The following is a 27,492-nucleotide window of genomic DNA, read 5'->3' as shown; positions in this document are numbered from 1 at the left end:
TCTTAATGAACTGAAGTAAACGGAGTCTAAATATCTCTTAACAAACACTCACACAACTCACAAGTTATTAAATGGATGATTTGATGTCGTTTTGGCGAAGCTCTATGCAGCCTCAACTGACTTTCATTAATCAAGAAGAATGTTTGCTACTTGATTCTTTGTAATGTGTCGAGGCATGCAAGACACATAAAGGTTTATTCAAGAAGGTAACACAGGGGAATTCATTGATATACAAATAATCATTTTGTGTGTGAATTATTCCTTTTAACAGAAAACAAGAGTCAAACGTACGTCCTCATACGTTGCCGTTACCATTTGTTGTGCAATCAAAATCAACTATTGTTCAGGTTTTCTGCGACGGGAGATGATTGTCAATACTGAAACGTCAATAAGGGCGTAAAGAAATAAAAAACCTAATCATGCACAGTTTACATGACATCAAGATAAAAGCTAACCTCATTCCCTTCAATGATATGTTAGATTTGACAGTTAAAGGCGTGTTTAAGTGATGCATGTTCTCTTAAAGGACACTCTGCACCAGCTGGGGGCCTCACATGTAGAATACAGAACATTTGAGGCCCACAGAAACCCTTTAACTGAGATCAGTGTGCTTCCCTTTGAGACAGTACGAACACTCTGTGCCTAATTTCCAGTTCGTAACAAGGTGAACAAAAAAGATACCACTTTGTCAATACTCAGTTATTAAGCCCCGTAGTAGGTTTGCCATACCGACTGTTTTGCCGTGCTGCAGATAGGAGGAGCGGAGTGTGTGTGTGTGTGTGTGTGTGTGTGTGTGTGTGTGTGTGTGTGTGTGTGTGTGTGTGTGTGTGTGTGTGTGTGTGTGTGTGTGGCAGTGTGGCAGTGTGGCAGTGTGAAAGCATGTGTGTGTGAGGAGAGGCGTTAATCAAAAATCAGCTCAATGTGGTGGGCGAAGACAACATACAATGTACAAAGGTCATGCAAGTACAAGTGTGGCCTGTGATAAAAGACTTCCTCACACAAGCACACGGAGAGCAGAGGTACACTTTTGGATTAACATCGACCCACGGCTTCTAATTGGCACAAGAGAAAGATTTCATTTCTTCTAACATGCTCTAACATGCTTCTAACATGTTGGCTTGATGCTCTAACTTATCAATAAGTGATTCTGAAACAACTTTATCAGAACAGACATCCTATAGGGTAGGAGAGGCCCCGGAAACAACACATGACTGTTCTCAGCTGTTTTTCATTTGGCTATGCTGTAACAATTGTTCTACAGCATAGCCATAGATGTCCCTATTATAAATAAATGTATTAAAAAAAATAAATGTAAAGATAATGTTTGTTTATTTGTTATGTATTCAACCAACTCACGGCATTTCGTGTTATAGTCACGAAATGTATTGAATTTATTGTTTCGTGTTCACCAACACGATTTTCGCATTTTTTTCGTGTCACACAGAACAATTTTAAAAGCAATGTATTTCTATTGGTTGTGTGTTTCGTGTCTGCACCACGTCTTTCTGTCCGGTCAGGTGTTTGAATACCAGAAGCTGTGTGGTTCATAAAAACATTTTCTTACTCAATATCTCACCCTAAGCCTAACCCTTTGATTTTAAATTGTATAATGTCTGAGTTTTTTTGCCGTCCGCGAGGAAAATAAATGGCTCAGAGCCTCAGAATACTGACATCTGTATTTAAAAAAAGACTATTTCCTTCTAATTTGTTATTATTTGGTGAAGGCACGAAACATACTACCAATAGAAATACATAGCTTCTAAAATCGCTCTGTGTCAGAATACTGAAATCTGTATTTTTTTAAATCTCTTTTTCCTTCTAATTTGTTATTATTTACATTGCTTTTAAAATCGTTCTGTGTGACACGAAAAAAATGGCGAAATGGTGTTGGTGAACACGAATCAATAGATTCAATTAATTTCGTAACTATAACACGAAATGCCGTGAGACTGCGTTGGATATTTGACAAAACAAGAAGCCATTAACAGCAGTACATTTCAAATGCTAACGTATCAGCGCTGGTCAAAGTGGTTGGCATTTGGAGTGGACAGTGAAGGCTTCAGTGACTATCAGCTCACCAGAGAGCTAATGCTTTGGAAAAAGAGGCAGAAAGTGGGTCTCTTTAAGGCGGATGAAGATTTTCTCAGATTGCTTTTGTAATGCCAGTGTGGACAAAGCCTTGCTAGCCATTTTCAGTCTTCATGCTTGGATTTGCAAGCTTTAACCTTTAAGCCTTATTGACCTGTTTGAGACATTCAACATTTTAAGAAGGCTGTACAAAACTGAAGGCTAAGCACATGCACACGCTGGATGAATCTCTAACTAAACAATGAATGCCCTAAGTAGCTAAAAAAAAGCCACTAATGTACAGCGGTGGTCAAGGCAATTGTTTTAGGGGGTGGACAGTGAAGGCTGTAATGACTATCAGCCCCCCACTGCGCTGATGGTTGGAAAACAGAGGCAGAAAGCTAAAGGTAAAAGATTGAAAGACAGGACTTCTTGTTGAAGATGATCTCAGATAGATATCCTTTGGTTTCTTGCTGCGCTGTGTAGACAAAGAGAGGAAGAGGTGCCGCACTTCACATGTTTGAGGCACAGTGTGTGTGTGTGTGTGTGTGTGTGTGTGTGTGTGTGTGTGTGTGTGTGTGTGTGTGTGTGTGTGTGTGTGTGTGTGTGTGTGTGTGTGTGTGTTTGGGGAAGATGCTTTAACAAGCGCAGCCCCCGTGGCTCTCTGAAGGCGAGTCTTTGAGGGCCTGGTTCCTGTGGTTGGTCACCAGGTTGATGTCTCCCTCCATGCTCTCGTTCATCTTCTCACAGATGACGTCCACCAGGCGCTCGAACACCTGCTTCACGTTGATGTTGTCCTTCGCGCTGGCCTCGAAAAACTGGAAACCTAACGGGGCGGGAAGCAGATGTATGCACGATGAAAGTACATGCATAGATACGATCAAGTCAAAGTCACAGATCGCTCGCCTGGTACAGATGAAAATGATGGCGGTCAAAAAACATCCATCTCTCCAAAGAGATATGAGCAGTTCATTATTAGACAGGCACAACACATGATATCTGATCCCACCCACACACTCCACCCAGAATTCCATCTCCTGCCTTCTGGTAGAAGATTCAGGGTCAGGCTGATGTCCATTAAGCTTCTTAACACTCGCATGTAATGTAATGTACACTGCCCCCTTGTGGGTCAAGTTTAAGAAGGCGAGCCCTCCAGAAGCTCCAGGTTGCTTATTATGATTGTTTGCGTTAACTGCTTAGAAGGTGGTGCAGTGCAAGTGAAATGTTTTGTAATGCACGAGTCAACACGTTCCATGCACTCTTGAGAAATCCGATGTACAAATGTATCTGTCGATTGAATGTTTCTCATAACTCTGTCATTATGCTGCTGTCAAATCCGTGTTTCAGTGCTGTACGATACCAGTCACCTCTGTTGAAACATTGGTATGACTGCCTTTTTTAATTTATATTTGAATGTTGTATGTCTTTAAAAAAAATGGACTTTGAGTCTCTTCAATAGAGCTGATGATGATGATGATGATGATGATGTAATATACTTTTAAATGTTGGCCATGAGGGATGTGCAATAGGTAGCCATTGTCAGTATGCGTCTGTGTATTGTGTTTGTGCAAACGGTGCATGAGTGATGATATGTGTATGTATTTGAATGTTTAGTATGCTTGTATATGTACATGTATGCAGAACTGCATGACAGAGTCCAGAACAAGTCCGTACCTAGTTCCTCTGCCAGTCTCTGGCTGTCCTCTGTTGGGACGATCCTGTCGTCCTCCAGGTCGCACTTGTTTCCGACCAGAATCACCTGAGCGTTGTCCCACGAGTACGTCTTGATCTGCGTCGCCCTGTAGGACACATGTCAAGTCTCAGTGTACATGATTTAAAGCAGTACATTGCAATTTAGAACCCAATACTTCCCAAATCATGCAAAACAGAAATAAAATACTCACTGCAAATCAGCACTAATTTATATATATTTTAAGTGCCTCTAGTGTATATAGTGTATATAGTGTATAGTGTATAGTGTATATAGTTTATAGTGTATAGTGTATAGTGTATAGTGTATAGTTTATATAGTGTATAGTGTATAGTTTATATAGTGTATAGTGTATAGTGTATATAGTTTATAGTGTATAGTGTATAGTGTATAGTGTATAGTTTATATAGTGTATAGCAGGGGTCGGCAACCTTTTTGATATGAAGTGCCATTTAAAAAAAAATTGTTATCAGCGTGCCAACCATAGGTGTCAACGATCGAGAATTATCAACGGGAGGGGGGGGGGGGGGGGGGGTTGAGGTGTTGGACGCTTGTGAACTATCAGCAGGAGGGCGGGGAAGCAGTGTGTGGACCTGTCAGCGCAACTTACATGATGCCGAATTTAACAAACACCTTTAAATAATTGGTTTAAACGGCATAATAATAAGGACGATCGTCCGTTCTGTGATTCTCCAGAGCACACATGTTAGGATATTAGGCTCATGGAAGTGAAACGAGGAAGTGGAAAAACAGAGGTCTGTGATGTATTTTGTGAAACAGAAGAACAGCTAAATAAATGCAACGGCCTCCCAAGAAGAGCTCACCTCTCTCCAGTCATTTAAGTTAAAGTTGGTTATTGAACCTGAAGCTTGTTGCTTCTGCCCTCCTCGACTACGGTCTGGGAGCCGACAAGAAAGTTCAACACACAGATGGCCAGTCCGCCCCTTTGTAGCATATTATTTCGATAACAGATGAGCAGATCGCCACTGGGCTTTCAACTAAATAAACAGCCACGCAAAAACTGCGGCATTTGTACAGCTCCTTATGGGTACTGCAATTAGTGAAGTGCTTTATTCCTCTGTGGTGAAACGATCAGCACTGCACCGCGGAGGAAAGCGGCAGAAAGTCACCTGGAGATAAAGAAAGCGGGGCTGCGTTGCCTGCATGGCTTCCTTCTGCAGGTAACGGGGAGACGCGCTCTGGCGGCGGTCTCATTCAGGATCGGAAAATATAATTTCAATATTTTGCACACTTATTCCACTTATTCCTAGTGTGCCACTGGTTACGGTGCCGCGTGCCAATGCTGGCACGCGTGCCAGGGGTTGCCGACCCCTGGTGTATAGTGTATATAGTGTATAGTGTATATAGTGTATAGTGTATAGTGTATATAGTGTATAGTATATAGTGTATAGTGTATAGTGTATAGTGTATAGTGTATATAGTTTATAGTGTATATAGTGTATAGTGTATAGTGTATAGTGTATATAGTTTATAGTGTATATAGTTTATAGTGTATATAGTGTATAGTGTATAGTGTATAGTGTATATAGTTTATAGTGTATATAGTTTATAGTGTATATAGTGTATAGTGTATAGTGTAGGGCCACTATCAGCTAAAAAGACATCAACATTTGCAACGTCTCTAAGTGTGTTGGTACGTGCCATCTTATTTTGAAGACAATATTTTATGGCATCTTCACCCAAAAGAAAATTAAAATGTCGATGTAGAATTTCAACGTTTTGAACTAAGCTCAGAACTCTTTGGTACAGCCATACATTTCACTAAATAACAAATGGGACATCAAAAAAAGACCCCAAACTTTTTTCTGGAGTCATTATTAACACTCTTAGTTGACCTGTTTAAAAATGCCAGATGCTTTTCATTTGTTGGGATCATATCTCCTACTTTTAAATGCTCCAAAAAATGCTAAACTAGGCCGAAATAAATATTGAAAAGAAGATCCAACTCACCAGTCCTGCACGGCGTTGAAGGAGTCCTGGTTTGTGATGTCGTACATGAGCAGGAAGCCCATCGCTCCTCTGTAGTACGCTGTGGTGATCGTACGGTAACGCTCCTGACCCGCTGTGTCCTGCATGAACACACACACACACAAATATAAACTATGGTTCACACACTTTGTATTTAGTAAGATATTTTAACAAACTAAAAAAAATCATCTGAAGCTATTCCAATATGTGATTGGACGCCACCAGGGGGCAACGTTGTCAAAGCAATATTTACCTCTTATAAGTCAGAGTTGCAACTGACACAGGAGCGTTTATCAATTAGACTGAGTGGTTTAATTCAAGGCTCAAGGCTCAAGGCTTTGTATTAGTCATACGTACAGTACATAGCTACAGTGTAGTTATGACGATGACAATCTTAGGTCACAGAGGAACACAGTCAGAATTAAGATATGTTAGGGGTACACTTAATTGGTTCCAAAATACTCAAAGAGTGTTTCCCCTAGGTTTACTGCTTTGGGGGTTGCTTCCTGGGGGGGGGGGGGGGGGGTGTCATTGGGATATATATTTTTTAAATCCTCTGGAGCAGAGCGAGGAGCTGTGGATTATTGTTATTGATTAATGCATCAGTGTTTCGTAGGGTCAAAAACACTAAACTCACAACTTAAAATGAAAGCGTTTAGCCTACTTAATAAAAGAGCACATGTTCAATGTGAAAAGTGACAGTAGGTATAGATTACTTGCAATTTGGTGCTATATATATATATTTATTTTTTAATTATTAAAAAAAAAGAAATTATATATATATTTTTTAATTATTAAAAAAAAAGAAATTATATATATATATTTTTTAAACACCTTGAATTTCAGGGGGGGCGCGGGGCTCCGTTGGCGGGGCGCAATGCCCCTCCAAGACAATGGTAGGGGAAACACTGACTCAAACACACCTTCATCAACCCAACCACTCATTTTCCAAATATGGTAACTTTACCGTATTTTAAACTGGCTGATAATTAGTTGAGATGGTAAAACGTGCAACCGTACTACCAATTTACTAATTGAACTATTCATACTAAGCTCTAAGTCATGGAAAATGACAAACATTTAAAAAATGTGTGGATAATTTAGCCAACTGTTAATATGTCCATGAACACGTTTCATTTCCAAAGCTTTGTTCACACCATAAAGCCATACATTCAGAAAATAGAAAGAGAGGACAAAAGGAAGATTAACTAACATGTAGATGAAGGGAAGGAGTTAAAGTCAGCTGCAGGACGGCTTTCTCAAAATAAAGAGTTAACCCCAATAGTGGACATACAGTTCAGCGTCAGGTGAAATGAACCTTGCTCCAAAATCATCTCTCATCAGACCAGGACATCTGGCTCGCATCAATAAAAACACACAGATAAGAGAAGAGAGCGCCACAGAGTCAGAGAGGAGGTGTGGTGACTGCTCAAAAGAATTGAGTGCATTTTTACAAAAACAAAAAGAGGAACAGGTGGAGTGAGCGACTCCCCTCCACTCTCACGGTTACTTAGTAACGTGTCTTCATTTGCATCTGGGGCGTAAGTGTGTGTGTGTGTGTGTGTGTGTGTGTGTGTGTGTGTGTGTGTGTGTGTGTGTGTGTGTGTGTGTGTGTGTGTGTGTGTGTGTGTGTGTGTGTGTGTGTGTGTGTGTGTGTGTGTGTGTGTGTGTGTGTGTGTGTGTGTGTGTGTGTGTGTGTGTGTTTGTGTGTGAGGGTGAGGAGGAGTGTGTTGTCTAGGTAACCAGAAGCCATTGAGGGTTATGAATGTTCCATTACAGCCAGGACTCCTCTGGCCCAAAATGATCCGTCTCACTTTACAAAATGAGACTGACAGAGAGCGGTCTGCTGTTTCGATCCAGAGGGGAAAGTTTCTGTTATATTATTCTATTCTTTCCAATGCCACAGTGTTATTGTTTAACATATAGAGTGGTATAAGTCCTAAAACCTGGAAATAAGTCCGCATTTTAGCACTTTCGAACTCCTTCAAAGCCAATGTTTTTTTGAATTGCTTTAGATGGCTGGAATAAGGTCTGTGGTTAACACAAGCCGTAGAGATCTTCATGTTGGTTCGACGTCATAAAATACGTCAGTAAACACCCCACTGGTGAATGTCTGAAGCTGTTACGAGTCATAAAACTGAGGTTGCTAACAAGTGGCAAAATGAGACGACTAAACGTCATCACGCCGATCATAAGACTTGAATAACAAAACAATATTTTATTAGATAGATTTGTTTACGGTATACCAAAAATAATAAAGAATATGGCCGTACTTTTGTCTTTTTTCTGATGAATATATTCTACAAGATAATGCAAAAGTTAGGAACCTTTTTGGTAAATGGTAATCATTGAGAAATGTAGATCACATATTGACTGTAAATGAATGCTAGCACTAGAACGTTAACCACCTGTAGCTGAGGTGTCATGTGACCGTGCTGTAGTTCCTTTATAGCCTAACGTTAGCTTTTCACATCTGGAGATTGCATTTACGCTTCAACTATCATATAAATGGTGTTAATAGGAGGAGATTATCCTGCTCAACTAAACGTGTGAGTAGCATAAACACGTGTTTGCCACAGATCTTATTTTCTACGATATACCAAAAGCCAATGGAGAAATCCCATTGGCTTTTTGTCAAGATAATCATGAAAACGTATTTGGTCGACCTACAGAAATACGTCATCCCTGCCCCACTATATTCCTGGTATATCCTTATCTCATCCGTGCAGAGATGAACAAATATTTGGCAACGTAATGGGACGTCTAAACAAACAGGCAGCCTTCAGGGTTGCTATTAGCAACCGGTAAACACAAGCTGCTTACTCATGTGTGTGGGGAGGGGGTTAAATCAGGCCTCTGCATGCAGTGACCTTACACACACCTGCGTTTATATTAGCAGCGACACACACACACAGGATACTTACCCCTTTCACATATACAACACTGTGTTGTTCATTCTAATACTGTCAGTCCTGCATACACCTCCGAATTTAGCACACTGTACACAAAGCTAGATAGATAGATAGATAGATAGATAGATAGATAGATAGATGGATAGACATATAGATAGATCTCATATGTGTAAACCTACTCTGCTCTACTCTGATTCTGATACATAAATATGGATGTATGTGTGAAAGGTGTGCACGTTTCTCAAAGATAAGAAGCATTTTTCCACGACACACATAAAAGGCAGGCATGTAAACAGTATGTGTACACAGTGTGAACACATAGTACATATTCACAGTGTGAGGGGCCATGTGGTGGGTTGTCAGGCTGTTTCCACGATACACAAAGGTCGGCTGGCAGCATGGGGATCAACAATAGTGAGGATCTGGTGTTCAATATGAATTTAACAGGCAGGATATTTCACAGAGTGGATTATTAACACCTCATAAGGGAGGACTCTTATGCCCGCCGGTCCCACACCCTTTAAACACACGGCAGTATATCTCAAACCTGTCTCCGTCAGAAGTTGATAGGGAACTTCCTCTACTTCCTGAGTTTAGGAAATACCAGGGCTGCCTTTGAAATAATCAGGTCCTGAGTCTTTTAGCCACCACTTTTGCTTCACTACAGTGAAAAAGGCCATGGGTTGAAGGTAAGATTCATCAGGATTTAGGAGAATAAAACTGTGGTCCTATGAGAATACGACTGCTCTTACACGAGGCAACGTAATTATGACGGGACAGTGAGTTATTGTTGAACTTCTGCTGTGGGAAAACTACAGGCAAAAGTGCGTTCTTATGCTGATATAAATAAAAGTAGCTGAAGAAACCCAAACCAAATTAGTTCACACCTTAAAATGTTGACTTCATTTGGTAATTTAAAAGGAAAGTAGAGTACACTGTAAAAAATGCTGCACCAAAAACAAGTTAAACAATAATGAAAACAAACCGTTTTCACTTGAAATAAGTACAAAAATCTGAAAATAGAACAAGAGGAAATTAGCTTCGTAAGACTTGTTGAAATAAGAAGGGATGGTTAGATAAATCAGATCTTGTAATTATCCGGGAGAACTAATTTTTAACTATATTTGACTAGAATCAGGAAATGTTGTGTTTTTGTAGAGCAGGGGTGTCCAAACTTTTTTCACGGAGGGCCACATACGATATACGAAGGGCTGGGCTGCTCACTAGAGGTATATTGCCTCATAAGTTCAGTTATAAGTTAGCAAAATCAATCAAATGTAGGTAAATGATGCTTGTGAGTGCTGGCAGCTATTCCCTTAAAACAGAAGCCTCAGAGTGATTATAATAAGGAGAAATAGGAAGGGTGTATTTCAAGCTTGTTATATTATCAACTAAGATATGTTAGAAAATGTTCCAACTTTAATTGACTGAATGTATTTAAAAAGTGGTCTTATTAACAATTGAATACTACAATGTAATACATGTTTACATTTATATTTAAGAATTACAATATAAGGCAAGCACAAGTTTCAATTGTGGGCCATATTCCATTATAGTTTTTTAATTTGCTGAGGGCCGATTCAAAATGGTCCGTGGGCCGCATTTGGTCCCCGGGCCGTAGTTTGGACACCCCTGTTGTAGAGTATCGTTGATAGTTTGCCTCTTGCTGTAAGATAGTGTTAAAAGTTCAAAACATACAGATGCTTTAGCAGGTAATGCTAAAGAACCGTACATTTTATGATCTGTATTTGTCTGTCCAGATTGGTTCATTCAGAAAATGACTGAATGGTGTGTCACTTTGATCTCTTATCTGTTTACTTCACTGCAAATAAAACATGTTTTGCATAAGCTTTCAAAGTACCAGTTTCACAGTGTGGGCACTAACTACAGGTGTACTGTGTGTATTCAACAACATGAGGGATAATGATTTATTTGATGTAAGATTGTGCCTTTTCCTTTCTTTAATCAAATGCCACATGGAGGACTTAGCTGTGGAGCACTTTCTAAAAATTTACATATGCCTATTTCATTTTCACTGTAAAAGAAAAGGAATACAAACTCCATTTTCAATAATAATAATCATTTAAAAAAAAAGTATTAGTTTAGTCACACTTTATAGAGCCTGGAACCATGGGATGGGTAATTTATTTAACTTTATATACAGCAGTTTGCATTTATAATTAATCAAACTTGATACAAACTTATGGCATGATCTTTTCAAACAGCCATTATTGAAGACGTTTCCAAAATAAAATCAAGGACTCCATGACAATGTTTTCGTTGTAATTTTCCGTATGTTATTCCCAACTCAGGTTATTACATCTAGTTATTTGACCCTCCTCTTCCTCAGCTAACTAATTTCATGTCATTAAACAAGAGACATGTTTGGTCAGGTAGCAGTGTGTGTGTTTTGGTGTTGGCTCCTCTGCTGATGAATCATCTCCGTGTGTTCAAATGAATCATGTATTTGAAGAGCATTAACAATGTATATCATTTGGATTTCAAGTGTACTGTGAGAATTGTGTGCAAGAGAAACATTTTAAATTCTATTGGTGGAAATCCGGGTTCTGTCAGAGGTGGTGATTCATCTCAAGCTAGCTGATATAAGCTAGCTATTTCAGGCTAGCAACCGTTTCAAGCTATGTTTGAAGCTTGCCGTTTTCCTGGTTCAGGTGTAAAGGTCATCAGCTGGTATTAATAAAATATATACAAACATAACATCACGCTCTTGGGAATATTGTATTATAATATTACTTCAAATTAAGTTAGCATTACAAGCTAGTTGTTTCAGGGTAGCAGCTGTTTCGAACTAGCTATTTCAGGCTAGCAGTGGTTTCAAACTATGTTTGAAGCTAGCTGTTTGAAGCTTGCCATTTTCCTGGTTCAGGTGTAAAGGTTATCAGCTGATATTAATACAAATATATACAAAGATAAAATCAAGCTCTTAGGAATATTGTATTATAATATGAATTCAAATGAAGTTAGCATTACAAGCTAGTTGTTTCAGGGTAGCAGCTGCAGAGCTCTCAAGTCTCTCTTTGGCGTGAGACACACGCACTTCACTCCATTCACACGCTCTTCACTCCATTCACACGCTCACACGCCACACCTTGTATTTCTCACGCAGAGATTTCTATCCAGGGTGTCGCCCACCAAGTTGCACCGCAACTTTGTAAACCAACTAGGCTTGTTTGAGACACGTGCACTCCACTAGCACCCCGTCCGTCCGTCCGTCCCCCCCCCCCCCGTCAACATTCGCGATAAAGAGGGCTTCATACTCCACTAGCACCCCCCCCCCCCCCCCCCCCCCCCCCCCGTTGACATTCGCGGTACAGAGGGCTTCATAGGAGCTTTGAGGGGAGAGTACCAAACACCGCTGCCAAAATCTCACTCTGAACCCTGTTCAAACTTAAGAGCCCTGCAGCTGTTTCGAACTAGCTATTTCAGGCTAGCAGTGGTTTCAAGCTATGTTTAAAGCTAGCTGTTTGAAGCTTTCCGTTTGTATGATTCTGGTGTTAACGTCATCAGCTGGTTTTAATAAAATATATACAAACATAACATCAACCTCTTGGGAATATTGTATTATAATGTTTCTTCAAATTAAGTTAGCATTACAAGCTAGTTGTTTCAGGGTAGCAGCTGTTTCGAACTAGCCGTTTTAGGCTAGCAATGGTTTCAATTTAGCAGTGGTTTCAAGCTAGCTCTTTGAAGCTTTCTGTTTTCGTGCTTTCGGTGTTAAAGTCATCAGCTGGTTTTAATAAAATACATACAGAGATAACATCAAGCTCTTGGGAATATTTTTATTGTAATATTACTTCAAATTAATGCATATATCTCAGTGTTTTGTTAGCATTAACAGCTAGTTGTTCCAGGCTAGCAACGGTTTCAATTTAGCAGTGGTTTCAAGCTAGGTTTGAAGCTAGCTGTTTGAAGCTTTTTCCTTTTCCAGGTTATGTATTATAAAACCTGAACCTTGTATATTTTATTATAATATTACTTTAAATGAATGCATATCTCAGTGTTTTGTTAGCGTTACAAAATAGTTGTTATACTGTAGGTTAGCAGCTAACTAGCTGTTCTGAGCTAGCAGCTGTTTCAGGTCTTGGGGCTAAGTTAATCAGCTGCTAATAATAAATAAATGGTTACAACTTCTGCATGACTTGCGACATTGGTCAAAAAAGCCACAAACTCTTGCAATGTGGCAATTACAAGTTCTCAAAACTCATGACACTGGCAAAAATTAATATTTGAAAGTCATACAGGCAACTAAAAAAACCTTTTTGCAAATGAGTTGTAACTTAAAACTGCATAAGAGAAGTATTATCTAATTACACAAACTGATTTTGTTTACTGAAAATGTAAAGTAGCAATATTCTATGTTGTTTACATAACATATGGGTCAAATGACTTATGTGTAGTGTGTAATTTGGAGGTTTTTTGCCATTTGCAGTTCTCTCAAAAAAAAGTGTTTTAGTGTCCACAACTTTCATGATTTTGGTTCTGTCCTTTGGCTCACTCATAAAGCCTAATTATCAGCAACAAAGGGGATATATTTTCAGCTCTAAAACCCACAATAAACTACTGTAAAACTAAAGTGAGCAACCTGCTGCTTAATTCTGAGCTTTAGCAGCTACATTCTGACCTCCACAACTATGCAAAAGTATGAAAATGTGAAATTTTTAATCTTTTACTCCTTCATTTGTGCAAGTTGATAAGAGCAGAGAGTAGGAATGTGAATGCCACCATGAGGAGGTCATGCTTTTTACACTCTTTGGTGAAAACAAGCACGGGCTGACTTTCCTTTTCCTTATCTCCCCCGTCTCCTTTACTTTATTTACCTCCAAAGAAACTGCTCAGCATCTGACTGTTCCTTGATGTTTGGACAAAAATCCAATGCGGTGCCATCGTTGCTGCAAGTATATAAAATATGTCTTCCAAACTATTGATTTTTATCATGTAACGCTTGTGTAATTGTTTGGACTTGCTCCTAAGCCTTTCTGTAAATACATCAACAGATTACAGAGCTACAGGAGATGCATCAGAGCAGCCTTAATTATTCATTAACTTAGTTATTTTGCTTTGACAGCTATTTTCTATGAAAGAGACAAAAATACCTAAAAACATAATCAAAATAGCAAATGATGGTTACTATAGCAACACATATAAACCCATATTTGTTTTTCAAATGTCATTTTTCCAATGTTTCTTTCTTTCTAAAATGGATCAACAATAACAAAACACATTTCCCCCCAGGATAATTAAAGTATTTTTGATTCTGATATATTCAATATGATACTTCAGCAGCAGGTTTATGTTTTCGGTGTGGCAAGGTATATTGTGTCCCTATTACTGACGTCACAATAACAGAAAGTTGAGAACAATACCTGTATAAAAAAGACTGAATCCCATGCATTCCCTAATAAACTTTGTAATGAAAGTCAACAGACCCAAATATACTTTCTTATATCTACTTTTTTAGCTGTGAAAGCTGTATTTATTCAAGTTTCTTGCCTAAAATATTATAATTTACCAAACCCAATATACGTTTTTAATGAATATAGCGAGTAAGGCAAGGCAAGGCAAGTTTATTTCTATAGCACCTTTCAACACAAGGTAATTCAAAGCGCTTTAATGTTTAAATGGTACCCACCATAGCACATTTTTGTTGAACTTCTGCTAACGGCAACAACAAAAAAACGACCTTCCCTATTTCATATTCTATTTAAGTGGATATAAACTTCTTGCACTATTTTTTTGTTGTATTTTTGCTTTTTGTTATATAACTATGTTGCATTGTTGGAGGAGCTCGGGTCATAAGATTTTCATTGCCATTTCTGCACTGTAGTTTATGTGGTAGATAGATAGATAGATAGATAGATAGATAGATAGATAGATAGATAGATAGATAGATAGATAGATAGATAGATAGATAGATAGATAGATAGATAGATAGATAGATAGATAGATAGATAGATAGATAGATAGATAGATAGATAGATAGATAGATAGATAGATGGATAGATAGATAGATAGATAGATAGATAGATAGATAGATAGATAGATAGATAGATACATAGATAGATGGATAGATAGATAGATAGATAGATAGATAGATAGATAGATGGATGGATGGATGGATGGATGGATGGATGGATGGATAGATAGATAGATAGATAGATGGATAGATTGATAGATAGATGGATAGATAGATAGATAGATAGATAGATGGATGGATAGATGGATAGATGGATAGATGGATAGATAGATAGATAGATAGATAGATAGATAGATAGATAGATAGATAGATAGATAGATAGATAGATAGATACATAGATAGATAGATAGATAGATAGATAGATAGATAGATAGATAGATAGATCGATGGATAGATAGATACTTTATTGATCCCAATTGGGGAAATGTTTGCGTTGCAGCAGGATAAAAAACAAGGCAATTAATAGGAGAAATGAAGACACTAGAAATAAACAGTCCAAAATATTTCTGAATTAGAAATAAAATAGCATTAAAAAGATTGAAGGGATGATGAAAGCCACAAATTACAACCACTAGTAATCCCATCTTTAATCCACTCACCCAGATCTGCAGCTTGATCCTCTTCTCGTTGCGGAAGACGGTCTTGACCTTGAAGTCGATGCCGACGGTGCTGACGAAGGCGGAGGTGAAGGAGTCGTCTGCGTAGCGGAACAAGAAGGAGGTTTTTCCCACGCTGCTGTTGCCGATTATCAGCAGCTTGAACATGTAGTCGAAGTTCTGGTCGGCCGCATCCTTCTGAGAGGGCTGCTGCTGGAGCCGAGAGTCACTGGAGGCCATCTGGAGAGGAGCAAAAAGAGAAGTTACCTCTAGAAGTTACTTGCTATGGTAAATGATATTTTCTAATCATCATCATCATCATCAGCTTTATTGAAGAGACTCAAGGTCTAATGAGAGAATAGTAGAAGGAAGAGATGCAATGAGAAGACGGTCAGGTATATATGTTCATGTTTATTCATTTCTTATTTTAGAGTTACTTACCTGGATATCATTTTACCTTTGATTTTATTCATCTCTAATCTGTGTGAATTTCTGCTGTCCTGTTTTTCATTCTTGCTCTGTTGCTGTTAAACTAATTTGCCCACGGGGATTAATAAAGGTCCATCTTATCTTATCTTAGAGTACAATTCAATTTAAGTAAATAGACTGTACTTATAGCACTTTGTCCAGTCTTTACGACCCCTCAAAGTGCTTTACATACTACCAGTCATTCACCCTTTCACACCTCATTCATGCAGAGCACTACCACTTGCTCTACGAAGCTAACATTTACACACACTCACACACTCACTCACTCACACTCACTTACTCACACACTCTCACACACTCTCACACCATTGGCCATCGGGGTCAACTCAGGGTTTCAGTATCTTGCCCAAGGACACATCGACATGTTGACTGCATTGGCTGGGATCGAACCAACAACCTTCTGGTTGAAAGACGACCGCACTCCCTCACAGCCACAGTGTAAGTTCGACCTTAAAGCTGGCATGATATCTATTTTCGAGTCATTTTCTACTATTTTGTTATGACAAAAAGGCGAAATAAGTCTTCTCAAATATCGAGATGACATATTTTGTTCTCGAAAAACAGAGCTAAAAGAGAGTCAATACTGGAAGTACATTCGCCAAGTGGACGAAAAACACCTATTATAATAAATGCTAACGTCTCTCGGTAAGATGTGTAAATAAGAAACTGTTTGTAAGTAGTGTTATCACGTCCAGCTTAAAATGTTATGAAACCAGTTAAAAAGGACTATCACAATTTCCCAAAGCTCAAGGAAATGCATTCAAATGTCTTGTTTTATCCCCATACAGTTCTCAAACATAAAATATTCAATTCATAATGTTATGAATAAAGGAATGCAGCAAAACCTCCCAATCGAAAAGAAGCTTGAAATTCACTTTTTTTTTGCTGATAGAAGAATTCTGATGATCAGAGCAGATGTAGAGATAAGGGGGGTTAAGGGAGTAAAGGATGGAGAATGGCATGCAACAAACGTCCCTGGCACTGACCTTTCATCTCTTGCTGTCGACTTAAAAGCTCTGTGTGGAGTTTTGGACCACTAGAGGAGCAATTAGGCAAACACTTTTGCACATACGCCAGGATGCAAATGCATGATTGCAAGCTTACAGGTGATGCACTGCACATACTTGGTGATGGCAACCGTCAAGTGTATCAATGTGCTCTGTACACATGCATTCAACTTCAGGATAACATGGGTGTAACAACACAAAACATCTGCCAAGCTTCAATGACTAACACAACAGTTATTTATACAAATCAACCACCAGCAAACCACCCAGAAGAATACTTTTCTCAAACTTAGATATATCCGAAACGGCATGTGATCCCTGTTTGGGTTGTCAATAAGCCAGATGAGATGTTGCACTGTGGCTAGTTTTGAAAATACATTAATGAACAAAAGTATGTTTTTTTTGGGTAATGTTCATTATAAGCTGTAATGTCTGTAATTACTATGTTCCTAATAATACAAAAACAAAGAATGATAAATATTGAACATTTACAAAAAAGTCCATACATCAGTCTGCAGCCCTTATTATGTGGCTTAGATGAATACTTGATGCTGATTGGTCCATTTAAAACAGTCTGCATTCATCACTAGCAGACTGTTGCTAAGGACACGCACCTGTAGCCTTGGCTGCTGTGCTCTGTGTTTTGTCTCCCTGTTCCTGCCTGTTGGCGTCAGCTGATAGAGGTGTTATGATTCTATCTTGTTAGGTAAATGTTGATTATTCTCTCAGATCTAGCTAAATACACGGGTCTGGGGTAGAGTTCTTCAGAATTGATTGTGGCATCTCAACCGTGTGGTCGACTCGTGGCCCGTGACATGTCTTGTGAATTCTCCGGCCGAAGCTCCAAATAACCCGTCAGTGTTTGCCATCAAAGCTCCAGCTCTCCTCGTGTCTCTCTGAGTCCTGACTCCAATTGCTTCAGAAGTTTCCACCACAAAAACAACATGGGATATTTCAAATATGTATTTTTATATTTGTGGACATTGTGCTGGACGACAGAGAAATCAACAGAAGAAGACAGACAGAAAGTTCAAACTAAAGTGAACACAGTCAAGCATCTAGCAGTGTTTAAAGACTGGTTCATGGAAAATATAATGTGAGCAGACTCGGACAGTTACAGAAAACCTCGATCAGTTTTGCCGTCATTTTAAGTTACTTTGCAGTTCAGCCATTGCTCGCAGTTTTACGGAATATTTTTTCACAACACACGCATCATGGTCAGTTTGTAAATCAATAAATCCATCTTTGATCAATGTGACCCTATAACGACTCCATTAAAAGGTGTCCAATCAAAGTTAGAAAGATAACAGTGAGCTGTAATGTGTAGATATAGCGAACACTTGTTGATTTAAATGATGAAAAAGCTGTGCCATCTGCTTTTATTGTAACCACTCATCTCAGAGTGATCAGACAGGGATCAGGTTACCTGGCCATCACACACACACACACACACACACACACACACACACACACACACACACACACACACACACACACACACACACACACACACACACACACACACACACACACACACACACACACACACACACACACACACACACACACACACACACACACACACACACACACACACACACACACACACACACACACACACACACACACACACACACACACACACACACACACACACACACACACACACACACGCCGGCTGATCAATCTCTCTGGTGAGACTAATCTCCGTGGAGACCGGCCTCAGCTGCCAGAAAGAGCCATTAGTGGTCGAAGCAACGAGTTCACTCAGCTTTTAACGGCCAGATGGAAACCTCCAGAGCAGGAAGCAGATATCTATCACACTGATACCAGCGCCACGGATACGAAGGAGAAGAAGAAGAAGAAGAAGAAGAAGAAGAAGAAGAAGAAGAAGAAGAAGAAGAAGAAGAAGAAGAAGAAGAAGAGTGGAGGCTGAGAAACGATTGGGAAATCTGTGTCTTTTGAAAAAATCCATTCAAGCCCTCCCTTGTGTTAAACAGCTATGTTTTGAAATACTCTATAAAAGCTGATGGGTGCATTAGTACCGAAACACCACAAACCCTAACCGTTGTTTTACTCGTGAATTATTAAATACAAGAAAATATGTTTCACGGAACACATATTTCCCTTGTGTTTTCAGTGATACAACGTTTTGTGATTTTGACCAACCTATAGATTTAAAGCTCCATTTATTTGGAACAAATTCCATCTCTTACACTGTAACTTTTATTCTTGTATTTTAACCCTGACTTTTTCTATCTTAGCTTGTTTTATTTGTATTCTCTTGGCTTTTAATGACATTTCAAAAAGGTATTTCAATGTTCAAATGTTAAGTGTTCCTGTTGCACCATGAATTTATGATTGTAATCTTCTGTAAAGCACTTGAAATTGCTTTGTGAAGAAAAGTTCTATTTAAATAAGCTTGAACATTTTTACTATCCAGTGTTTTCTTCTAGAGAAATATAGCATGAAGGCAAGACTCTAGCGCTGATGTTGTTTAACTTGACACTCGTATACAAGATGGCGCCGAGGACCTAAATAAAAACGCGGCGTCAGCGCTCCGTAATTTTTATTATTTATTTGACACGATTTTCATATTTCTTTTGTAATTATACCGTTTTTGAAGAACATAAATATTTTTTTTCTGGCATCACTTTAAAATGTTACAGGGAAAATCTGCCTTTTGGTGTATGAGGGCGCAGCGCCCCTGTTACCCGGTTTTAGACAAAACCCTGCTATTAATGCAATGTTCACAAGCTTCCCAAAGGTGTGACAGGTATTAAAAGTCCCATGTCATGCTTTTCCGGTTAATACCCGTCCCCTTGTGTGTTATGAAGGTTTTTCTGCATGTAAACGGTCTGCAGAGTCAAAACCCTCAAAGTACACCCTGTAGCGAGTAAAACTCTAACACAGAAAAGACCTCCCCAAAACGCCTCGTTGGAGATACGTCACTGTCCATCGATTGTTCTGTGCAACACATGATGTCATGCGTTTCCCGGAACCAAATGGACCAATCCGTGGAGCCGTTACGTTACGTCCGTGGAGCCGTTACATTAAGCCCCCGCTGATTGGTCCAAATTGACCAATCCACGGACTTCCTCACACACACACTCAGTGCAGGCAGCTCTGCTGATCTCTCCTCCCCCTCTGCAGGCTGATAACAGACAGTTGGGATCGCGGTGAAATTCTCTCTGCAGACCCATTCTCACAGCGTTATAAACCTTTCTCTTACTCAATATCAAGCCACACTTATTGTTTTTACTTCGGCTGTGACTTTGTGTGTGCTCAGGGTGAGTTTGGCTGTGTTTCGCTGTGTATCGCTAAACAAGGAAACCACACCTCCACGGAGCTCAGCGCGATTCACAACGTCCCGACCAATCAGAGCACACTGTGCCCACAGGGAGGGTGGGGGCTGGAGCTATTGGAGCTACAACGAGCCGTTAAAGGCAGAGAGTGAAATTCAGTGAATACACGTAGTTTACAGAGATGCTGTTTGAGAAACCAAAGTGATTTTGGAAAATTGAACAATATAAATCTATTCTAGTAGAGCTCAACAATGGAGTTATGATCAGTGGAAATGGCCATGAAATGGGACCTTTAACTAACTTTGAATTAAAGTAGTCAACCATCAACATTACCTTCATTGTCCACTCATGTGACTTCTACTATTACATAAAATGTTAAAGAAATCGCAATATGGACCGGTGCGATATTCGAAACAAGGTATGTTATGCCATTTTAAACGAAGTATTGTGGAGCTGCAGAGATATCCAGGCCAACAAAATGGTTTTCTACAGACTTAATAAAACACATGGGAAAGATCAATCGCTCCAATATCATGAATCAACGTTAGCTTTGAACTTCTGGAGATAGTATTTACACCGATCAAATAGTGTAAGTATCATAAACGAGCTTATTTATCAAACAAAAAATCCCATTGACTTTTTGTTGAGAGAGCCCTTAAGATGCTATACAAATACGTCATCCTTGCAACACTCAAAATGTTCACAATGAGATGTTGTGTTTCTAAATCGTTCAGCACTCCTTTCCACAGTCTGCTGATGTTGTAATGAAACTTATTTCCACCAACAAACTAAGACACAATCCTGTTTCACAACGTTACCTTATGAATGTGAAACCAAGGTACATCCCGCCCTATAACCACAATCCTTTCCCCCTAAAAAGTGCTCTCCGGGATTTACATAAAGTGCTCTCTGTGTTTAAATCTTTCTAATCTCCAGGGAATGTGAAATCACATGACACCGTGTCGGGACCCTGGGGGAAATGTTTTGTGTTACTTAAGTACATTTTTCTGACTACTTTTTACTTTGACTTCTTACATGTTGAACACAAATACCTGTACTTTCTACTTCTTACATGTTGAACACAAATACCTGTACTTTCTACTTCTTACATGTTGAACTCAAATACCTGTACTTTCTACTTCTTACATGTTGAACTCAAATACCTGTACTTTCTACTTCTTACATCTTGAACACAAATACCTGTACTTTCTACTTCTTACATGTTGAACACAAATACCTGTACTTTCTACTTCTTACATGTTGAACTCAAATACCTGTACTTTCTACTTCTCACATGTTGAACTCAAATACCTGTACTTTCTACTTCTTACATGTTGAACACAAATACCTGTACTTTCTACTTCTTACATGTTGAACACAAATACCTGTACTTTCTACTTCTTACATGTTGAACACAAATACCTGTACTTTCTACTTCTTACATGTTGAACCCAAATACCTCTACTTTCTACTTCTTACAAGTTGAACACAAATACCTGTACTTTCTACTTCTTACATGTTGAACTCAAATACCTGTACTTTCTACTTCTTACATGTTGAACCCAAATACCTCTACTTTCTACTTCTTACATGTTGAACTCAAATACCTGTACTTTCTACTTCTTACATGTTGAACTCAAATACCTCTACTTTCTACTTCTTACATGTTGAACTCAAATACCTGTACTTTCTACTTCTTACATGTTGAACACAAATACCTGTACTTTCTACTTCTTACATGTTGAACTCAAATACCTGTACTTTCTACTTCTTACATGTTGAACTCAAATACCTGTACTTTCTACTTCTCACATGTTGAACTCAAATACCTGTACTTTCTACTTCTTACATGTTGAACACAAATACCTGTACTTTCTACTTCTTACATGTTGAACTCAAATACCTGTACTTTCTACTTCTTACATGTTGAACTCAAATACCTGTACTTTCTACTTCTTACATGTTGAACTCAAATACCTGTACTTTCTACTTCTTACATGTTGAACTCAAATACCTGTACTTTCTACTTCTCACATGTTGAACCCAAATACCTCTACTTTCTACTTCTTACAAGTTGAACACAAATACCTGTACTTTCTACTTCTTACATGTTGAACACAAATACCTGTACTTTCTACTTCTTACATGTTGAACACAAATACCTGTACTTTCTACTTCTTACATGTTGAACACAAATACCTGTACTTTCTACTTCTTACATGTTGAACACAAATACCTGTACTTTCTACTTCTTACATGTTGAACACAAATACCTGTACTTTCTACTTCTTACATGTTGAACACAAATACCTGTACTTTCTACTTCTTACATGTTGAACTCAAATACCTGTACTTTCTACTTCTTACATGTTGAACACAAATACCTGTACTTTCTACTTCTTACATGTTGAACACAAATACCTGTACTTTCTACTTCTTACATGTTGAACACAAATACCTGTACTTTCTACTTCTTACATGTTTAACACAAATACCTGAACTTTCTACTTCTTACATGTTGAACTCAAATACCTATACTTTCTACTTCTTACATGTTGAACACAAATACCTGTACTTTCTACTTCTCACATGTTGAACTCAAATACCTGTACTTTCTACTTCTCTCATTTCCCAAACAGGCTGGTTCCTTTAGTCTGAATGTGTGTTTGGTGGCGTGATCATTATTATTTAGAGTCATTGCGTGCCTATTGATTTGAACACGATCCGTGTATCCATCATTTCCTGGTCTTCTCTAAAGAAGAGGGACCAATGAAAACGTTGTCATGTTGCCGTTGTTCAGCATGGAAACATTCATTAGCTAACAATGACATTATTGTTCTATTAATATAAAGGGAGGTCAGGTACTCTTTAAAACAGCTGCTAGTTATGGGTACTTTTTACTGAAGTACATTTCAAAGCCCTCTTTACTTTTACTTGAGTAAAGAAGTTTAGTCAGTACTTCTACTTTCACCAGAGTATTTATAAAGACGAGTATCTGTACTTCTACTTGAGTAAAGGATGTGTGTGCTTTTGCCATCTCTGCTTAAAGGTCCCATAGCATGGATCCAACTCCAACACGCTGCTATTTCCATCTTAATCCTGAGGGGACCCCAGTCACATGTCCTGTATGTTTACTCTGCATCTCAGGATGTCTGCAGGCTAATCAAACAGCACTTTTAAAGTCAACAGTATTCTCTTCCCTTTTTCACAAAGGTGTCATATTAATGACAACATGTTTGAAGTCACAGAAGAAGTTGCTTAATTCTGTGGTGGGTAGTTCCCTCTAAGTATGTAAATAACTTACAAGAAGCACACACACTGCTGATTCAAAGGAATACCATTAGGAAGTATTCTTCTGTTTTATGTATGATGCTTTTTGTTATGTATGCACTGCAGCCAAAACTATGTGGAGAATAATGAACATCTGAAAACTAAGGCTGCACCTGAAGATCATTTCTCATTATTGATTAATTTACTTTGTTTTTATCTTTAAAATATCAGAAAATGAAGAACATTGTCCTATCTAGTTTATCAAAGTCTGAGAAAATGTCACACTTTAACACATACATTTGATATCAAGCAGAGACAATCAGGTAATCTCAATATTGGAGAGGCTGAAAGACGCCATGTCATAATTATCTAAATGTTTACTAGCTCGTAGCTTTAGTACAAACAACTTAAGAGTGCAGGAATGAGTCAGAAACTCTGGAAATTAGTTAGCATTTGATGTAGTTCCTTTATAGCCCAACATTAGCCACCTTTAGCTTAGCGGTGGTGAAGTGAAGTCATGTGACCGTGCTGTAGTTCCTTTATAGCCCAACATTAGCCTCCTTTAGCTTAGCGGTGGTGACGTGAAGTCATGTGACCGTGCTGTAGTTCCTTTATAGCCCAACATTAGCCACCTTTAGCTTAGCGGTGGCGACGTGAAGTCATGTGACCGTGCTGTAGTTCCTTTATAGCCCAACATTAGCCACCTTTAGCTTAGCGGTGGCGACGTGAAGTCATGAGACCGTGCTGTAGTTCCTTTATAGCCCAACATTAGCCACCTTTAGCTTAGCGGTGGTGACTTGAAGTCATGTGACCGTGCTGTAGTTCCTTTATACCCCAACATTAGCCTCCTTTAGCTTAGCGGTGGTGAAGTGAAGTCATGTGACCGTGCTGTAGTTCCTTTATAGCCTAACATTAGCTTTTTACTATTACGTTTGCACTTCAAAAAAATCATAAAATAGGTATTAATATGTGTCGATTATCATGCTGATCAAAATGTGTAAGTATCATAAACGTGTGTTTGCCATATATCTTATTTCCTACAATATTTCAAAACTCAATGGAAAAACCAATAGGCTTTTTGTCGAGGGAACCCTTGTGATGCTAACTTCTGTGTCGTGCTACAGAAATACGTCCTCATTTCACTCATCTGTATCCCACTGAGCAGCTGTGATGACTTTGATAAAGTGTCCCACATCAGCCCCTGCCGTGAAATCCAGACATTCAACTCTTCCTCCAAAATACTGACGACAGCCTCACAGTGGAGACAATGGCAGCTCCTTTATGGCACCGACTTTATCTCAAGAAAAACAAATAAAGGCCGTTCGGGTGAATAACAGCTGATGGTGGTGCAGGTCTCTGTTTACTGACTGACCCACAGGAAGAGAGCAGCTGTCAGAGCTCTGCTTTCATTGGGAGAGGGACGGGAACATGGAGAAAGGATCGTTTGGGTTCATTATTGGCACATTCATATTGTTGTATGTGACCAGAGGATGGAGAAGTAGGCTACTCAGATCCTGTTCTTGAGTAAAAGTAGAAGTACTCAGATTTTGTACTTGAGTAAAAGTAGAAGTACTCAGATCTTGTACTTGAGTAAAAGTAGAAGTACTCAGATCTTGTACTTGAGTAAAAGTAGAAGTACTCAGATCTTGTACTTGAGTAAAAGTAGAAGTACTCAGATCTTGTAATTGAGTAAAAGTAGAAATACTCAGATCTTGTTCCTGAGTAAAAGTAGAAGTACTCAGATCTTGTACTTGAGTAAAAGTAGAAATACTCAGATCTTGTTCTTGAGTAAAAGTAGAAGTACTCAGATCTTGTTCTTGAGTAAAAGTAGAAGTACTCAGATCTTGTACTTGAGTAAAAGTAGAAGTACTCAGATCTTGTCCTTGAGTAAAAGTAGAAATACTCAGATCTTGTTCTTGAGTAAAAGTAGAAGTACTCAGATCTTGTACTTGAGTAAAAGTAGAAATACTCAGATCTTGTACTTGAGTAAAAGTAGAAGTACTCAAATCTTGTACTTGAGTAAAAGTAGAAGTACTCAGATCTTGTACTTGAGTAAATGTAGAAGGACTCAGATCTTGTACTTGAGTAAAAGTAGAAGTACTCAGATCTTGTACTTGAGTAAAAGTAGAAGTACTCAGATCTTGTACTTGAGTAAAAGTAGAAGTACTCAGATCTTTTACTTGAGTAAAAGTAGAAGTACTCAAATCTTGTTCTTGAGTAAAAGTAGAAGGACTCAGATCTTGTACTTGAGTAAAAGTAGAAGTACTCAGATCTTGTACTTGAGTAAAAGTAGAAGTAATCAGATCTTGTTCTTGAGTAAAAGTAGAAGGACTCAGATCTTGTACTTGAGTAAAAGTAGAAGTACTCAGATCTTGTTCTTGAGTAAAAGTAGAAGTACTCAGATCTTGTACTTGAGTAAATGTAGAAGGACTCAGATCTTGTACTTGAGTAAAAGTAGAAGTACTCAGATCTTGTTCTTGAGTAAAAGTAGAAGTACTCAGATCTTGTACTTGAGTAAATGTAGAAGTACTCAGATCCTGTACTTGAGTAAAAGTAGAAGTACTCAGATCTTATTCTTGAGTAAAAGTAGAAGTACCAGAGTGTAGGAATACTCTGTTACAGTAAAAGTCCTGCATTCAAAATGTTCCTCAAGTGAAAGTAGAAAAGTATTATCATCAAAATATAGTGAAAGTAGCGACAGTAAAAATAGTCATTGTGCAGATTGGTCCATTTCAGAATAATATATATGATATGTTTTATAATGATTGATCATGAAAGTGTTCTCAAAGCTGGTAAAGGTTAGACACTTTTATCCAAAGCGTCTTACATACTCTATACTGTGCAATCCCCACTGGAGCAATTTTGGGGTGAAGTGTCTTGCCCAGGGACACAACGACATGCTGACTGCAGTGGGGTTTAAACCTGTGACCCCCTGATCCGCACATCAACGCACAACCCACTGCACCACAAGCCTCCCGGCTTGGGCATGAAGGGAGCGAGTCATTTTTTTGTACAAATTTCCCATTTATAAAACAACATGGCTTTGATATAGTTCACCAAATATCTAATAGGATCCTTTGTATACAAAAGACAGAGACGGATAGTCATTAAAATGTCCAACACATTATAATACAGTAAAGTAGACACATCAAAGAGGGTAGGGCTTTTTATGTAAATCATATTCACATGGTTATCTAATATCTAGGCTACTAATTTTATTCTGAATGTTATCTACTGTCACCTTTGCCGTAACAATGTACATGGTCCCTACTGTGGGACGAAGGATTTCTGATTCTGATACTGAACAATTGTGTTTAATTCTTATTTTTTCTTTAATTTAAGGGCTTTTATAAAGGAAATAACCTCATTTAAAATACACAAAACTGTGGATTTACCTTCATAAACGTACAGATAATAACGTTGTTAACCAAAAAGTAATCTTTGCAATTTATCCAAGAAAAGAGCTTAAATAATGTCATTCAGAGAAGTTTTCCAGCACTGAAACCTCTGGGTGAAGCCAGTGGAGCTTCAGACCGAGGACTCACCTTCTGAAGAGGAAATAAAACGCGCTTTCCTTTAGACTCTCTGTCGATGACTGTCTTCTGTTTTTGAGCAGAGAAGTTAAACAAGCTGTTGAAGTAAATCTGAAATGTGTCTAATGCTCCAGAAACAGACCGGCAGCGACCTGCTCTAAGCCCAAACTCCAGATACTTTCTCCCGCTTCCTTGTTCATGGTGAGCAGCGGCTCCCGGATCTCTGCAGCTCCCTGTGTGCGTGTGTGTGCGTGTGTGCATGTGTGTTTTTGTGTACGACGGAAGAGCATTAGGGCCAGCTGAGAAAAAATATGTTGGGATGAGACCACAAGTAAAAAAATAAATAGTTATAACTTTAATCTCTGAATTCTAAAAACAATGTATTGTATTTCTGAAAAATATTCTGGAATATTTTTTTAATTTTCTTTATTCTGGAAATCTCAGAACTTTGACTTTTTTCTCAAAACTCTGAAATTAAAGTCATAATTCATTTTTATTTATTTAACTTTTGGTCACTTCCCCAAAAATCTAATGTGGCCCTTATTCTTTTTCTGTACTATTCAAAGTGCTTTGCAAAAACAGTGAAAGCATTAAGTCGAAGTTCAACAGAACACAATA

General features: G+C 38.5%; 1 protein-coding gene across 1 annotated transcript; it reads right to left on the bottom strand.

Moving 5' to 3' along the window:
• Window positions 1-1,482: 1,482 nt before the first annotated feature.
• Window positions 1,483-27,122, bottom strand: rab3db (RAB3D, member RAS oncogene family, b). Its single transcript, XM_079643311.1, has 5 exons — window positions 26,887-27,122; window positions 15,274-15,510; window positions 5,750-5,868; window positions 3,742-3,866; window positions 1,483-2,893 (listed from the first exon to the last, which is right to left on the bottom strand). Exons 2-5 carry the CDS (start codon window positions 15,508-15,510, stop codon window positions 2,706-2,708), a joined length of 669 nt encoding a protein of 222 aa, XP_079499437.1. The 5' UTR covers window positions 26,887-27,122; the 3' UTR covers window positions 1,483-2,705.
• Window positions 27,123-27,492: the final 370 nt, after the last annotated feature.

This window comes from Notothenia rossii (genome assembly GCF_949606895.1).
Source record: "Notothenia rossii genome assembly, chromosome: 8".
Taxonomy (NCBI): Eukaryota; Metazoa; Chordata; class Actinopteri; order Perciformes; family Nototheniidae; genus Notothenia; species Notothenia rossii.
The sequence above is the reverse complement of the archived record's forward strand: the minus strand, read 5'-3'. Positions and strand labels throughout refer to the sequence as shown.

What these genes read in the sequence shown, in the direction of transcription:
- rab3db (XM_079643311.1), bottom strand. Translation starts at nt 15,510, where the DNA reads ATGGCCTCCAGTGACTCTCGGCTCCAGCAGCAGCCCTCTCAGAAGGAT. An exon ending in TTCAACGCCGTGCAGGACTG is followed by an intron (nt 3,867 to 5,749) that starts GTGAGTTGGATC and finishes TGTGTCCTACAG; the next exon opens with GGCGACGCAGATCAAGACGT. An exon ending in GAGACTGGCAGAGGAACTAG is followed by an intron (nt 2,894 to 3,741) that starts GTACGGACTTGT and finishes CCGCCCCGTTAG; the next exon opens with GTTTCCAGTTTTTCGAGGCC.